Source organism: Periplaneta americana, chromosome 16 (genome assembly GCF_040183065.1).
Source record: "Periplaneta americana isolate PAMFEO1 chromosome 16, P.americana_PAMFEO1_priV1, whole genome shotgun sequence".
NCBI lineage: Eukaryota > Metazoa > Arthropoda > Insecta > Blattodea > Blattidae > Periplaneta > Periplaneta americana.
Window position 1 is genome coordinate 122,325,238 of NC_091132.1, and position 18,203 is coordinate 122,343,440.

Sequence of the window (18,203 nt, forward strand, 5' to 3'; positions counted from 1 at the left end):
TCATATCATATTATATTATTGTAATCCTTTATGTTTATATTATTATAGCCTACCATTATGTAATTGCTAAAACACTGTGCGTATGGGTTATGTAAATAAGCCTAATGATTTGTGTGTGTGCATACAGCGAAGTTTATTTCATTGAATTATTAAGAATGTTATAAATTCTGTAATGTACAATGGATTGATGTAATATCCTTATAAACTATTATGTACTGACAGACTGAATGACTAGAACAACCGTGGCTCTTGTTATATTAATGCAGGGAAGGTAGCTGTAATTTCAGTCCGCCACTGCGTGAGCGTTCTGCTCCGGCTTGCCTTGCGGAGCGAGAGCAGCTCTGGCCGGCTTAATGGAGCCGCTCTCAAGCCCGGCCCTGATTTAGAATGAGATTTGTAAATATATTTATGGTAACCAGTTCTCATGCGACTAATAGTCGGTTTCTGGTTTAATTATGTGAATCCTACTTACTCGTAATCTAATATTAATATTATGTATTTCAATGTGTTTATTTTTATTTATACTGTGTACATTTTTTATTGAATTATCGGCTTCTGTTTTTGTGTGATTCGTATTTGATTCTAACAACATTAATATGTATTCCACTATGTTAATTTTTATTTTATAAGGTAAATTTTTATGTAACTACCTCTTTTGATCTCATTATGTACCTAAATCGCATCAGTATGTACTGTAATTACTTAATTCCGATCCAGTTGTATGTTTAACTATGTAAGCAAGTTTTAATCTTGGTTGAGTGTAAGAGAAGGCCTTACGGCCTTAACTCTGCCAGGTTAAATAAAGCCATCATCATCATCATCATCAATATTATTATTATTATCATCGTTATTATTATTATTATTATTATTATTATTATTATTATTATTATTATTATTATTATTATTATTATAAAATTATTTGTAAACGCTGAGTTGTGTAGTTTTTATCTGAATTTTTGTATTGTTCTTGATGGTTTAATGACTGGATCCGAAATTCGCGGATTAAACCTGCTTAAAAAACATGATTGTTAAGAGTGATACAAAATATTAGTACGACTTTCTTCGGAATTAAACTAAAACCAGAAACTCATGTCAGTTAATTTTATGCGCGTGAAAAACTAGATAATTTAATTGGGAATCTTCATAGTGGCATGAAATACATCCACGTTCCTTGTGTGGAATCCTCATTCTCAGGAACATGAAAAGATCAACAATTGATAATACATGAAGTTTCGACATCTGTACCATGATATGTCTACGTATATGTATATATTTGTCTTTAACCAATATACTTTCGGTGAGGCGGTATTTCACATTTATTAGTAGGCGAGAGCTGGGTAGTATCGGACATCGGGTAATATCGGACAGTGCGTTTCTTTCATCTACCACCAGATGATAGTATCTGAATGACATGGTTACGTTTCTGTGATGTCGCATACAGAAACGTAACCACGTCATTCAGGTACTACCATCTGGGGGTAGATGAAAGAAACGCACTGTCCGATATTACCCGATGTCCGATAACACCCAACTCTCCCCTATACAGTGCCGACTCACCGTTCTACACACCTCTCGTACAACTCATTTAGGACATTACTTATTTTTAATTTTTTATTATTATCAATTCTTCCACTAGTCTTTTCTTGTCTTTCATCAGTTCTTCCACAAGTTTACTCCTAATCCATTATTATACCAAATATACTATAACCCCCTCCTGTATGACACATTTCCCCTCACTCTACATCTCTAATTATTTGCACTTTTCACTACTCCCTTTTTCACATTGCTACTTTTTAGGTCTTAGTTTTCTTTTCTCACGATTTATTTCCCCTCCACACCAGTTCCTTAAGTCATACTGTTTTTTCACCTTGTTTTCCCCTCTTCCTTCATCTCTGCTCCCTGAACTATCTCCTACTTGCGTTACTCTACTTCTAGTCAGCCTCGATTTAGATCTTAGTTCCTTCACTCGCTTCGGAATTGCTCCCATCTGATGTCCACTATTTCCATTCGCTTGCATTAAGGGTACCGTAAAGTGGGGATATTTCGGACGCAGGGATAACATCAGACGGTAATTCAATTTATCATATTTTATGTTGGTAACACCAGTTCTTAGCATCTTTTCCGCGCTTTTTACTATGTTCGTATGTTTCTGCACATTTTTAAAGACCCATTGGTGAACTGGTGTTACCAACATAAAATATGATAAATTGAATTACCGTCCGATGTTACCCCTGCGTCCGAAATATCCCCACTTTACGGTACCATGATATAAAACTATTTCCACGTCCCTCGTACCATATCCATTCTACAGATGAAATAAGCACAAAAAATGTATATTATTGAATTCTGGATATCTGCACAATAACATGAAAGACTCACTAACGTGCCTTATACCGAAACCTCATTATAAGAAATTGGAAAGGATACAAAGCCAATGATGCATATAAGCCTTTCTTCGAAAAATCCGAAGACATTTACTTGCCCTTTCTGTTTCGCTGAAACTTCCAGGAGCATCGGAAAATCTCCTTATCTGTGGTAGTTTGTTCTATCAACTGAGCTATCCCGCCTCCTTTTTAACTGGCGTGACTGTGTCGAAATAGTAAGAGATACGAGTTTCCGTAAAATTCGATAAACAAAAATCTGAGTTTTCAACGTTATCGAAAACCTGTTATCAAATCAGAGACCGGAAGTTTAGGCATTATAAATCATTAAAATAGGCAGACAAAAAGGCATTATAAATAACTAAAATAGGCAGGCAAAAAGGCATTATAAATAGCTAAAATACGCAATAAAAGGCAATTACAAAAACCTTGCACTAGACCCACAACCTTGCACTTTCCACAAAGGGATTTTGGCAGCAAGAATAGCTTTACATAAGTCGACTTGATGTTGCAATCACTGTTGGAAGCAAAGAAATATTCTTCCCAGTAGCCTTGGAAAGTGCATTTTTTGTGTTTGGTTGTACTGATATGTTGCGATATGAAATATTTAGCTGAAAGAAAAATGACCGTTAAAAATAACGTTAGACCCGCAATCATTGTTGCCTTGTCAAATAAACACAGGCGATAATTAAAACGCTTACTGTTATAAATTTTTACACGGCAGCACTCATTGTTTCAAAGAGAATATGAACAGAGTGAAAGACAATAATATACATTCGGTGAAGTCACTTTCATTGTAGCGTTATAGAAATAAATTAAAATATAGGAAGTTTTTAATAATAAACTACTAAATAATAGATAAATAATCAAATAAAGGCAAAAAAGCATTTATTTAGTAAATTAGGCATTTATATTTAAAAAGGCAGAAAAGTGCAACATAAAACTGTGACGTTTCAATCACAAAGGTATAATTCGTACAGATTTACTTTCAAAATGAAGATAGATTTAACACATTTAAAAAGGCATTCTGCCAAATTTCCGGTCTCTGATCATGATATAAATGCAAACAAAACAAATGTAACTGGGCCCCATTGGTTTATGAATAAAACTGCGTTCAATTTTGAATTTGATTAATAAAGTTTCGTGATTAACTTGTAATTAAATAAAGTATAGTAATTCGAATAACTGGATGAAAATTAACGCTGCTCAGAGATTATGAATGAAGATTCTGATATAAAGCAATAATAGTAACAAGAAAAAATGCAAAGAAATCTATGCACTTGGAGGAAAGTTTCTACACAGCTAATATATCAACCACAAATGTCACAGAATCTGATAGAGTTGGAATTTCCATCCTTTTGATGGGAAGTTTAATATGATTGACAGAGCTAAGACTGGGCATTGAATATACATACCAAGAGAAACACCAGAATAATGTAGTGGAAATCCATGATGTTTTATGGTGGGATAGGTTGTATTTTTAAACGCAGTATATTACCAAGTGTTGTCGTCGTGTTATATCTGTGCTGTTGGTGTTCGATAATTTTATATAAATCAGTGAGGGGAAAGTGCTGTCCGCATGCATAAACCAGAATCAAGAACTTTTACAGCCTGCCTGACCGAGAAAAGAGCGAGCCCGGCAGTGGCGTAGCCAGACTAATTATTTTGGGTGGGCCAGATATGCAGGGTTTAGAAAGTACCTGACCTATCTCCTGACACTGCCGCTGCCGTCAACTCTCTTGAAACTCATTCTCGGAAGTCTTATTTAATAACATGCAAAATTATGATAAACAATCATGCAAGAAATAGGTGAATGGGTAGAAACAGGAAGATCACAATGGGCAGCACACGTATCAAGGATGCCTGAAGATCGTATGACTCGAATAGTAAGAGACGGCATACCAGTCGGCAAGGGGAGTCCCGGTCGTCCTAAAAGAAGATGGAGCGACTCCCTGGAACTAACAACTACATCAAGAAGAAGAAGAAGAATCATGCAAGGCATACCTATACAAACGCTTCATAAGGTGAACTGGAGCCGTCGAGATTTCCTAGCAACGAATCTCTCGATCGCTGATGATGGGTCCTTCAGTAAATCCCAACTTTACTCCCTCTCAATGATAGAATTGCTAGATTACAAAGCCTTGTGCTTGACATGATTGTCAAATTTTTCTTCGTTTCAGAGCTTTAAAAATGTTTATATCATTGCCTTAATGAAGGACGAACATTCACTAATATCCATTTTTGGAGATTGAGGTGCTTCCGATAGGAGTGGTAATATCTCATGACCTATCCTTTTTAACACATATAAAAGCAATTGCGAATAGAGCTTTCAAACTGGTAGGTTTCATCTACAGAAACTCAAAAGATTTCAGGAATGTTGAAACTGTCTTAAAAATATAGCTATAATAGTTTAATACGAAGTAAATTAGAGTACGCATCTATAGTTTGGAACCCTCACTATCACTCGCACTCGGTCATTCTAGAGAGAGTACAGAATAAAATCCTAAAACTGCTATATATGAAAAAACATTCATGTTACAACATATTCCAATCTTATGAATCCATGCTGGTTGAATTTAATGTACCATCTCTCAGTAGTCGCAGGATAAGAGCACAACAAATGTATTTGTTCAAAACCATAAATGGTTTAATAGACAACCCTGATCTTCTACAGCTAATTAGTTTCAATATTGGTACATCAAATTTGGGAAAGCGATCTCTCTTTTATTTAAAAACAACAAAAACACTATCTCATAAAATGTCTCCACTTTTATTAATGCTTCGAACTTACAATCATCTATCAAATAAAGAGGATTTAGATTTTTCGTTATCGTACAATATGTACAAGAAAAAGTTATATAAAGCATTACTTGAAACACATGTTCTGTGTTGGTGAGTTTTTTTGAATAAATGAATTGAGCCTATTGGGCCTATTGTGTAGTGCTGTACGTTGAATTTATTAACATGATGTTGTATTTGCTCTGCAATTTGCCAATTATAGCTATGCCTACATGTTGCATTTTTGGCTGTGATGTCTGTACTTGGCTCTTTTTGATTTGTTTTTATTTGGTGTTTTTCATTTATATCTGTATCTGTGTCTTTATTTAGGTGGTATATCTATTTGTTTTTTTCCTTCTCTTTTCCATTTTTAATTTGTAATTACACTTGTATCTGTTTTACCTCTTTTTTCATGTTGTATTCAATTCTATGTTTTTTTATCTGTATTGTCTATTGTAATTGGGGCTTTGCCCTGTGATGGACATAAATAGATAAATAAATAAATAATTAATTTGAAAGAGCAAGAATTTCGACTCAACACACCAAATAAAATAAGGTGTCAAATGTTTCTAGCTGATGTAACAATTCAATAGCCTCCACGACTTCCTCCTTTTTATCGCTGCCAGACAATTTTTTAGGCCCAACCCAACACAGTTAAATTGGCTCCTGAAGAAATGAACGCATTTTTGACTTCTTACCTTAATGCTATCGACTGTAACTATTGCTCTGGATCCATGGTTTAGTTTTAATTTTGAGCATTTTCCATAAAAAACGCAAAAATTCGCATATTTTTTTGGGTGGGCCTGGGCCCACCTGGCCCACCAGCTGGCTACGCCACTGGAGCCCGGGTTCATATCCTGGTTGGGACAAGTTACCTAGTTGAAGTTTTTTCCGAGGTTTTCCTTCAACCCTTTATAAGCAAATCCTGGTAACTTTCGCCTCTGTACCCTAGACACTCGCTTCATATCACTCAGACACTAGAGAACTACAGGAATTGATAAAGCGCCGTAAAATAACCAATTCAAAGAAAAAATAACTTTTTCAGTGTCAGTCAATTTCCCTAAGTGGTTGCAATGAACATCTGTAGTGTTTCAGTATTGTTAAATAGTGCAGTTGGTTTTCAAATTTTTTAAATTATGAGTTTGAAAGTGGCTTCCTTTAATAGACTCCTTAATTAGCCTCCTCCTGGAAGCGATAATATCGCTTCCCGCTACAAATAAAATATAAACACAATACCTGCAGATCCGGCACGCCATCCTTAGCGTATTTAGATGCTGCGACGACGGTAGTTTGTGTGAGGCCAGTGCTGGCCAGGGGACCGGTGCGGTTGGTCACGAATTCCTCCAGTGCTTCCAGTGTCAGGGTTTGGGTGCCAGGGTCATTCATGTAATAGTGTACTCTACCAGATGCGTGGTTATGCAGATTGTGACCGACACCAGGGAGGTCCAACAGGGGTTTGATGCCGACGTCTTGCAGATCAGCTGAAGGTCCAATACCGGATAGCAGCAGTAGTTGGGGAGAATTCACAGCCCCAGCCGAGAGAATGACTTCCTTGCGAGCTTGCACAGTGTGGACGTTGCCCTTCTTGTCAAGATACTGCACCCCGGAAGCCTTCATCGTGGCGGGGTTCATCAACACCTTCGTAACGTGGGAGTTGATCAAAACCTGAAAGATTTCCAAAAACATTTTCTTCTATATGTGCTAATAGAAGTATTTTATTTAATGACGCTTTTAAGTGAAGAAGTTATTGAGCGTCGAAATTCAACGTGCTCGAGAAATGACTTGGCAAATTTTGCATACAGTTCTGTCTCATTTGTGTGACATAAATTCACGAAACGAGACACAGAATTTTACTTTTTTCCCAGGGAGAAACTATGCTAAGAATTTTACCACTCTCGGCCGTGCTTGAACCTGCATACCTCGGTTTCAACTGCTAGCATGGTATTCACATGAACAATACCCGCCTGTTGTGCTGTTTTTTAAATGAAGTATCTTAGCCATACATGTGTTTTTATTCAATTATAGACCTAAGTAAAAGTTTATGTAAGCAGATTCCTTTCTTTGAAAACATATTTAATTCTATTGTGATTTTTTTTTAATTTAGACGGAAAGTGAATTAAAGCTGTTCAGAAACAATGACATTATAAGAGAACGACGAGGGGACGTAAGAATTTAAGGGACATTACATGTGAAATTGGACAGCAAAAAACATTTACAACTGTCCAATTCTTCGAAAAATAAATGTAATAATGATAATAATGATTTATTTTAGCTGGCAGAGTTAAGGCCGTAAGGCCTTCTCTTCCACTCAACCAGCAAAAGTATACATACATATGTATGAACTTACAAAGAATTCAACAATTTGATTTAGATAAGAGCTACATGTATGCAACAGTTACTTAAGAATTAAACAACAAAATACTATGAACTATTAATTAAACACTGAAATACAAACTATGTAGCAGAATTAAGCTACAATACATAGAATGTTAATATATTTCAAATAATGTTACATAATAGAAAGAGATTATTATGAGACAATTTTGAAAATACAGCACTATCAGGATGCATGTCTAAAGGAAGGAGTAACAATGTAGACAGTGATAGTTCAAGTCAGTATGATTGGAGTGAAATGCTAAGAAGGTTATCTTTTAAGCTGTTTTTAAAAGTGTTTATTGTCTTGCAGCCCCTAATACTTTGTGACAGGGAATTCCATTGTCGCGAGGTGGATACTGTAAAAGATGATGAATAACGAGATGTTCTATGAAGAGGTATATATACTTAACGCGCCACAGATAAGTGATCTGGTATATACGTCGTGGTTAGAGTATAGATAAGAGAAACGAGACGAAAGGTAATGTATAAAGGGATATGGGAGACTTTATTGTGTGAAGTCTGTTTTCGTATAAGTTCCTTAGTTTTCTTGTCTTAATGCGTTAAATTTATCGTAATTCCTTAAAAATGTTCAGTTTCAAAGGGCATAAACTTGCAACGACTTATGATAGACATTCCAACAAAAGTTCATATTATAGCTGAGAATACGATTTTCATAACTATGCATACACCATATTTTACACTAATATTTAACAGGGACATAAATAGCTATATCGATATTTGATAGACTTTCTGAACGAAAATAGTTATAAAAAATATCCGCTGATTTCTCTCTCCCTCTCTGAAGAAATTATATTAATTTCAATCTCGATATTGCATAAAGAAGTTCTGTCCCAAAAAATAATTTCGTTAAATTATATTAGCTACGGCCAAGTTCCAAATGTCCACGCCTGTGGAGTAACGGCTAGCGCGTCTGGCCGCGAAACCAGGTGGCCCGGGTTTTATTCCCGGTTGGGGCAAGTTACCTGGTTGAGGTTTTTTCCGGGGTTTTCCCTTAACCCAATATGAGCAAATGCTGGGTAAATTTCGGTGCTGGACCCCGGACTCATTTCACCGTCATTCTCACCTTCATATAATTCAAACGCTAAATAACCTGAGATGTTGATACAGCGTCGTAAAACAAACTACTAAAAAAAAGTTCCGAATCGGGTGACGGTGCGCGCTCGCTTCGCTCTGTACATGTGACGTAAGCAAAAATATTCCTTCACTGCTAACAGAACGGCAGATGTATGTGTACTGTACTCAAGGGCGAGTTCATGGAAAAACGGACGAAAAATTATGAAAGTTTATCTAACAATTTGTAATTGTCATTATATTTGTTATAGAATAGAGGGAGATGTATGTTTTTGCGAAATATTGACATTCCTAGGTGTAATAGTTTTCTTATAAAAATTATCAAATGTACCGCAGGCCTACATGACGTTCTTTATGCAGCCATAGCTGCCGAACGTTTTAGAATTGAAATTTGATTTAGGGATGTCATATTTCGCATAAACATACATCTCTCTCTATTCTAATTGTACAGGGACATCATTTTATTTTTACTAACATTTCTAATATTAACCTGGCTATACCTTTCAATCAACAGTTAAGAACCGGAAACACCATTTGCTACCCCCTTCCACGACTGGAGTTCGATGATACTGGCGTAAAACACAAACAAATCACTTTACTAGGTATAGGAGGAAAGAAAAGTAGTTCATCCATTTACGTAAACGAGGAAATATCGCAATTTTGAGTTTGATAATTTTCATTAGGTTTTTGTTTAATCAAGATACAGTACAGTATTAACAATGAGTCTTTTTACTCACGAACTGAGCTCTCCATGCGGACATAGTAATTATGCAGTGTATATCATACTGTCTACAGCACGTTAGCGTACAATATAAAGAATGAAGTTAAATTGAAAAATAATAATAATATGGATATTTAAACACATTTTTTAAAATGGTGGCCATTCATTTCGATACAGGCTTTAGTTCTAATGTGCATATTATCGCACTATAGACTATTGTACCTAATTCCAATTACCAGTTTCGTCCTTCGTACTAGTAACTCATGTTGAAATAATTCTGTTATTTCATAACTACTCTATAAAAGAGTACCTTACGTACTGTAAATTCAATCTTCACTTCTACCCGATCCGAAAAGATAAAATTACTCAGACATGCTATCTACTATCAGTCCAAGTTGTTATGTCGCAGGGTTGTAGAAAGTGGGGAAATCACGTGACAGTTAAATACTTAACGAAGCCCTTTTATTTAAATTATTTTAAACAGTTGTATAATATTACGTAGACGTCCAATTCCTAACAGAAATTAATGTCCTCAGAAAAAAGCTAAGACAGCCCAGCCACTAGTCATTATAGAGAGGCGAATAGAAGCAGGTGGAGGAAACCGGGATGCGACGTAGGCAAATGGATGACAGTACCTGCGAGAAAATGATTCACTATTGGAAGCTCTTTCGTCACTGGAAAAGTCGAACATATTTTTGGAACGTACTGTTTATTATGACCGTAAGGCTACTATGACTGTATATGCGATCTTGGATCTATGTGGAGGACGGTTGAACTTCATTGGTAGTAGAAGGGGTGGGAGTGGAGTACATTCAAAAACTCAGGTACAATAAAAATTGAAGTAAAAATTAAATGATGTCCCTGTATAATGACAATTACAAATTGTTAGATAAATTTTCATAATTTTTCGTCCGTTTTCAGATGGACTCGCCCTTAAGTACAGTACACACATCTGCCGTTCTGCTAGCAATGCAGGAACATTTTTGCTTACGTCACGCGTACAAAGCGAAGCAAGCGCGCATCGTCGCGTCGCCCGACACAGGACTTTGGCGCAGCTAATATAATTTAACGAAATTATTTTTTTTTTTCAGTAGCACTTCTTATGCAACACCGAAATTAAAATTAATATAATTTTTTTCAGAGAGAGAAGTACCAGTTGATAGTTTTATGTGACTATTTTCCGTGGGAAGGTCTATCAAATATCGATATATCTACTTATGCCCCTATTAAATAATAATATAAAATACGGTGTATGAATAGTTACGAAAATCCTACTCTCAGTTATGATATGACCTTTTGCTGGAATGTCTATCATAAGTTATTTCAAGTTTATGCGTTTTGAAACTAGAGATTTTTAATGAGTTACGGTAAATTTAACTCATTAAAACAAGAAAACAAATGAAGTTAAACGAGAACAGACTTCACACAATACAGTATCTCCTACCCCTCTATACACACATTTTTTTTTCGAGGAATAAGAGAGTTGTAAGGTATTTTGTTGTCCGATTTCACGTGGAATGTCCCACAAGCAGAACAAGAAAAAGTGACAGATAGAGGTGAAGAAAGAAGATGGCGATGAGATAATATTAGATGAAATGAGGTAATCTGGGCTGCTGATCCGGAGCTGCGTTCGGGCTTGGGTTGGATCCCCCTTTGGCCTCATTGAATGGTTTCTTCCGAGGTTTTCCCTAGCCGTGAGACTGAAGACGGATGGTGTGTGGCGAGTCCTCAGCATCACTTCATTTCACCCCTTTGATCTGATTACCTGGTTGGGTTTTTTCCGAGGTTTTCCCCAACCAAAAGGCAAATGTCGGGTAATCTTTTAGCGAATCCTCGAACCTCACCTCACCTCACTACATCTCGCCGAAATATTGTAAATAATTGCAGAAAATTGTAAAAAAATTGTAGTAAATTACTAAATTGTAGAACTGTAAAAATTGTAAAATATTGTAAAAATTTTAAAAAATTGTAATTGTAATACTGTAAAATTTTGACTTGTTCCACATCTTAAAGCTTCATTGCTCATGTAAGATCTATGGAATATAATAAATGAATGAGATGAAAGAAGAGAAAGAAAAGAAAGTGAAAGAAGAGAAAGTGAAAGATGGAAAAAGAGGAGGGAGTGAAAGACGAAAAAGAGGAAGAAATCAAAGAAAAGAAAGAGGGGAAGTGAAACAAGACATGTAAGAGAAAGTGAAAGAGGAAAAAGGGAAGAAGTGAAAGAGAAGAAAGGGGAGGAAGTGAAAAAAGGAAAAAGGGGAGGAAGTGAAAAAATTAGGAAGGGAGGAAGTGAAAGGGGAGAAAGTGAAAGAAAAGAAAGTGAAAAAGGAGAAAGGGGAGGAAGTGAAAAAATAAAAAAGGGGAGGAAGTGAAAAAAGGGAAAAGGGGAGAAAGTGAAAAAAGAGAAAGAGGAAGTGAAAAAAGGTAAAAGGGGAGGAAGTGAAAGAGAAGGAAGTGAAAAAGGAGAAAGGGGAGGAAGTGAAAAAATGAGGAAGTGGATGAAGTGAAAAAATGACGAAGGGGAGAAAGTGAAAGAGAAGGAAGTGAAGAAGGAGAAAGGGGAGGAAGTGAAAAAGGGAAAAGGGGAGGAAGTGAAAAAATAGAAAGAGGAGGAAGTGAAAAAAGGAAAGAGGGGAGGAAATGAAAAAATGAGGAAAGGGAGGAAGTGAAAGAGAAGGAAGTGAAAAAGGAGAAAGAGAAGGAAGTGAAAAAGGAAAATGGGGAGGAATTGAAAATGGAGAAAGTGAAAGAGAAGGAAGTGAAAAAGGAGAAAGGGGAGGAAGTGAAAAAGGAGAAAAGGGAAGAAAATGAAAGAGGAAGTGAAGGAGGAGAAAGGGAAGGATATTAAGGAGGAGGAATGGGAGGAAGAGAAGGGAAGTGAAGAAAGGGAAAGAAGAGTACCTGGAGGAAGTGAAAGAGAAGATAGAGAATGAAGTGAATGAAAAGAAGACGTGAAAAAACAGGAAGAGGGGCAAGTGTAGGGAAAAAGAAGAACTGGAAAAAAGATTATGAGCTAAACGAGGTAGTGAAAGAAGTAGAAAAATCAACTTAAGTTCGATTAAACTTGCTGCTCATGACTATCGAGAAATGTACAGTATTTCTTAATGTATGCTTGTCCGTGTACTACCTTTAAGTTTTTTCTCTGACTGAGGTACGGGCGAAGATACATCCTTGCCGTACTGGCCCGCAAGCCCTCGTAAACCATCATCTGGGCAATGGCCACTCCCGTTTGATTGTGTCCGTTCAGATCACCGTTGTTGAATCCTAGCTGCTTCCCTGCCAGCACCATAGCGTCTGCAATGTGCGGCCGGGAGGGAAACTGCTGTACAGGCAGTGGTCCTCTGAATCCGTGGTACTCGGGTTCAACCAACTCTGGGTTCAGGTTGTTTTCAGACTTGATGAAGTAGGGCAGGGTTTCCTTGTAACTCCAACCCGGGTTATCCTTACCCCACTCGTCGAGAATGGAGTAGTGAGGTCGTGTGTACATCATTCCCTGCATGCCTGAAAATTTATTATAATCATCATTACCTTCGCCATTATATTATCGAGTAATGGAATTTGCGATGTAGATCGGAAAGTAACGCAATAGTAATATGCGTTACAAGAGCGGTATGTTGAAGTTTCGATTTTGGAGGAAAAGTTTGAAGAAGCGATACGTAGTTGAGCTTTTTTAATTTCCGAGAAATGAAAGAAAACATACCGCTCGTGTATCGTACATTATTTTGTGCGAAGATCGTTTATTACATGCCTGAAAGAGGAATTTCTAATTAGTTGGAATGAAATCTCCATCTTGGTTTCTATTCAATGACGGCAAATTTGCAAAACAAAAATATCTATCTTCAACATTGTTGCTTTAAAATGTTTTCTATGTTTACTATACTCCAGCAGGCCGTGATATACGTCTGTCTTTTTTTTCCCGCAGTCTATTATGAGTCTGGAATCTTGTTGATTTTTTCACAGCTTCCTTAATGTTACTTGCATCACGAATGCAGTAACTTTAGTGGAGTTGTAGAGTTTACTTAATTTTTGAAAATATTTAAAAACAATAATTAACAGTGTAATTTAGGTGAAATTGCAGTGGTAAGTTTCCAATTTATAATTATTACTATATTGAACGTCTCTAAAAATATGTTAAAAGCCTAAAGCAGTAAAATCAATATGTCACTTAAGCGGTGAGAAGAGGGAAATTGTTATTTGTGTTAGGTTGGGAATAATGAATAGGCCTATGGAATTTTAGATTTTCCGCGGTTTGGTTTTGTGCGGAAACCAAGCAAATACGGACGATCTCGCACAAAACATTTTTCTTTGCAAAATATTTAGTGGATAAGAAAAACTAATGCACACACAAAAAAAAACTTCAAGCTTCATCTACTTTTCGACATTGAACCAAGTTTCTCGACACATTTCTCCCATCGTGACATCAATTTTGAGTATACTTAGTTCTGTATGGAGTGAATCGGGGCGAGATGACTATCGGAGGAAGATGCTTATTTCTTTGTAGTTTCACATTCTTCCAAGAGAGAACGCCACACGCATGTCTTCATGATCACTGAGACAGTTGAATGTCTGTAGAGTGGAAGCTAACTGATTTTGCCTCGTGTTCTTGTTGTGAGAAGAAGAAAAGCAAGGAAACAGCTAATTTTCTGCTATAAAATAATTCCAAAGGTATGTTAAAATTTTAATACATCCTTGAATTCGTAATAACTCTCAAACCTTTGTAATGGATATTGTCGTAAAGGTTCTAAAGCTTGTATTGTTAACAACCAACGACCTTTTTCCGCCATCTTAGGTTACGTAACAGCACTAGGCATCTCACCCCGATACTTGTGGAAGATCACTTTTTTTTCGGGGTAAGATGGCAACTTGTTGCAAGAGTTTTCTTTTTTGTTTTATTGCAGGGAATGTATAAACATTATGTAAGATCCTCTGATAGAAGTCAATGGTTTGAGGACAGTCTTCAACTTGCGATGAAACTTATTATAATATAGGGTATGAACTGTTTTAGAGCATCGCAAGAATACGAGATTTCCTACCGTACACTTAAACGCATCCTAAAAAAGAATGGTGACAAAAAATGTACTGGATTGAATTCATTGTGTCCAAGAAGTGATTTCACATGTGCAATAACTGTGTTCCTAACTAGTGATAAACGAGTGAAAAAGTGTCCATAAGCTTTAGATTAAGTCAATTTTGTTACATACAGTGGAACTCCACAAATAGACATAGCAATTGTCCGTGTGCGAGACGAGGTACGAACGCTGTCTTTCTACGGAGTACTGCGGACATTGGTAAATATAACGGCTGTACAATGTTTTTTATGGCGTGCGGACCGAAACATAAATAATTAACGTACATACTTATAAATAATATATTGTAGTATATGCAAAATATGTAACAAAACAACTTCGTGATTAAGTATAATACACGTGATACATTTGAAACATAAAACAAACTTCTGGAGGAAAAACTCTCTAAATGTATCTACATACGGGGCTTTCATTTCAAAACTTCCCACTCTAAATAACTAGTTAATTAATTGAATTCAATTTAAAAAAAAAAAAAACACGTAAATTTAGATATCAATGGGGAAGTCTTAAACAAGGCTTAATTGCATTTTAGATTTCACCTCCCATACCCAGCCACTCCCACTTTGAAATTTCAAATGGCACCCCTATATTTTTATATTTGAATATGAAAGAGCATTCAATTGTTTATACACCACATTCATTTGTTTTCTCATCTTTTCTTTTCTATCGTCGCCTGGCAACCTGCATTTTTGTTATTGTTGATTAGAGCCGAAGAGAATAAAGCCACAAAAACTTATTGAGCATTCCATTTACTAGTTGTGTTTGTGTATTAAATTATTTTAAAATGGTGTATACCCTTCAAGAGAGAACATAAATCATCCCTCTTGATTAAATTTAGGAAATACACAAAATAAGCTGTGTTTTCATCCTACAATCAACTGATAATAACAAAGCTTCTTATAATCACTACAGAATGCCTCGTATTTAGATGAAGCTTGTTTTATGCCATGCACTGTTCCGATCGAAATGTCAAATTCTTGAGGGATGGCTCTGATTTATTCACCTTTTTTAAACCGTTCCAATATTTGTAACTCCTGCTTCAACATAAGTACACATTTTTTGATCCCTGTCTTGCTGCCAACGTGTACGAGTATCTGCACACTACTGCACTGGTTCAACTGGTTAGCCCTGTGCAGCGCGGGACAGGATGCGTTGACTTACCTTGTATCGTGAAGTATACAAGAGTGAGCGTCTATTTGTGGAGTGCCTGTTTGTGGAGTTCCACTGTACATGTATCAAACCAAGTTCATGTAAAATACATATATCAGTAAATGTGTTTGCATTTGCCATCTCACCCGACTATCGGGGAAAGATGCCTACAGTGCACATAAGAAGAAAACCTGTATTTATAAACAAAGTAATTAATGATTTCTGGTTTGTACTAAAAATATAGTTTCAAAATACCTTCAAGACTTTGATATTTCAATATGAAATTCAAAACTAAATGAATAGTATCTTAAATTTTCAAACAAAGAAAAAGTCAGGCATCTTCCCCCGATCCACACTAATGTATGAATTTTATACTTTGCCGGTAACATAAAAGAATGTGAAAGTATTCCACTTAATACACGTTTATTAATGATATACCTGAAGAACCTGACACCATCTTGCCTCGCGGCCAGTAGCAGCGCCCTCCAGTAGACAGACAGGCGTTGGACGAAGGTTCTGTCGTGTACTTCCAGTCCAGGTCGGTGCCGATGGCGCTCGTCGCAAACGCAGGGACTGATGAAGCTGTGGGCTCTTCAGGGCCTGTAACACAGACACTTTTACGGGTCACACATTGTTTTTAATGCATATTGTTAAGCATGGATGACAGAACTATTATTATTATTACTATTATTATTTATTTATTTATTTATTTATTTATTTATTTATTTATTTATTTATTTATTTATTTATTCTGGCGTAGTTAAGGCCATCAGGTCTTCTCTTCCACAACACCAGGAATACAAATACAATAATAGAAATAAACAGAAAAATAATACTATGTGCAAAATAAAGCTACACAAGAAATAGAGAGAGAGAAAAACACTATAAACAAAGTAAAACCACACAAAAATATACACAGGTTGCAGTGACACAAACTTTAAATGAGTGATTAAGTATTATAATTAATTGTATCCTAACTAATTAACTAACATAAACAAGAAACTTGCAATTTTAGTCTAGATTAAAAAAGAAAAAAAAAATACAAATCAATACATCTAGCAATACCTAAAAAAAACATTAGCTAAGACAAAATTTTCCAATTTAATTTTGAATTGTGATAAAGTCCGGCAGTCCCTGACGTCATTAGGTAACGAATTCCAGAGGCGAGGTATTTCTACAGTATAGGAAGATGAGTATAAAGACGTTCTATGATGAGGGATAGAAAGAAGTGCTTGATGTCGGTTTCGAAGAGTTGTAAGAAATTGAAAGCGCGATAACAGATAATTCGGAGTAGAAGTATGCTTGATTGTAAAGAGAAGAGACAATGAATGTATTGTCCTTCGTTCCTTCAGACGCACCCATGAAAGTAACTGGAGGGAAGGTGTTATATGGTCAAATTTACGAGTATTGCAGATGAATCGTACGCACACATTATGAACACGTTGTAGTCTCTCAGCTAAGAGTGAACTTACGTTAGTTAGCAAGGAATCGCAATAATAAAAATGGGGCATTACAAGCGTCTGAATAAGATTTTTTTTTAGACTAAGCGGTAGAAATTCTTTCATATGAAACAAGGAGTGAAGTTGAGAAAATATTTTTTTGCAAATGTGTGTTACTTGAGTGTTCCAATTTAGATCGTTATCCATAAAAATGCCAAGATTTTTAACTGTTTCACTGTATTTAACAATAATCCCATTCAATATTATATGTGGTATAGTACTACTATCAAGAGTGCTTCGTAGACGATTATGTCCCATTATGATTGCTTGCGATTTCTCTGGATATAAACTTAACCCAAATTTGTGTGCCCACTGTGAAATCGAATTCACGTCTTCGTTTATATTATTTACTGCGTCACTAGTCTCGTCAGGGTGGAAATGCAAATACGTCTATGTCTGAAAGAGATTTTTTTTTTTTTTCCATCGACCAACATGTCTAAATTCAGTCCTCAGTCAGTTGAGATTTGTGGCGAAGAAAACGGTAATGGGTACATGTTCTCAGAATACTTCGGCTGCAATCCACTGCGTAACTATTTTTATTTTTTTGGCGTTCATTTCAAACCGCAGACTTTGTTTCCATATAATAAGATAACGATTGTGACATTTAATTACACAGGTTATTCAGAGAAGAGAAATTACACAGGTTATTCAGAGAAGAGATGCTGTTTGTAGTTTTAATCCGCTATTAACCCAGATATGCCTACTGTCCTATTAAAAGGACAGTGGTCAATGTTTCAAATTACCCTCCCTACAGTTAACGCATTTGCTTTTTCACAGATATCACTATTACTGGTCTTAATTAGAGGCTTGCTAGGTGTGGTAAGATTGGTAATTAGAGTTCTGGTCACCGTTGAGTTTGAGATGTGGACGTGAGAGTTGTTCGTTTATTTCAGCTATGGCATCCGAGACGCAAATCAGATATGAAAGTTAAATATTATTCCAGTACGAAATTATTTTAAAAATTGTTGTAGATCAAATGACTCCTAATAAACATAAATGTAATGTGAAACCACAATGCGTTCGAAACACCTATTCATTGAGACATTACAATGACGAAAACTTATATGTCCTTTTAGAAGGACAGTAGGCATATTCCCATATATTTTGAAATTGTTTCGCT

The 18,203-nt window shown here is 36.0% G+C and overlaps 1 protein-coding gene across 2 annotated transcripts in view; it reads right to left on the minus strand.

Annotated features, from left to right (window-relative positions):
• The window catches only part of LOC138691194 (glucose dehydrogenase [FAD, quinone]-like), a 177,845-nt gene that overhangs the window by 1,571 nt on the left and 158,071 nt on the right, over window positions 1-18,203 (minus strand). For both annotated transcript variants that reach the window (XM_069812977.1, XM_069812976.1), the window contains exons 3-5: window positions 16,023-16,184; window positions 12,476-12,849; window positions 6,396-6,824 (exon numbers count right to left, since the gene is read on the minus strand). In XM_069812977.1, coding sequence (XP_069669078.1) covers window positions 6,396-6,824; window positions 12,476-12,849; window positions 16,023-16,184 — 965 coding nt within the window. The remainder of the gene's footprint in view (window positions 1-6,395; window positions 6,825-12,475; window positions 12,850-16,022; window positions 16,185-18,203) is intronic.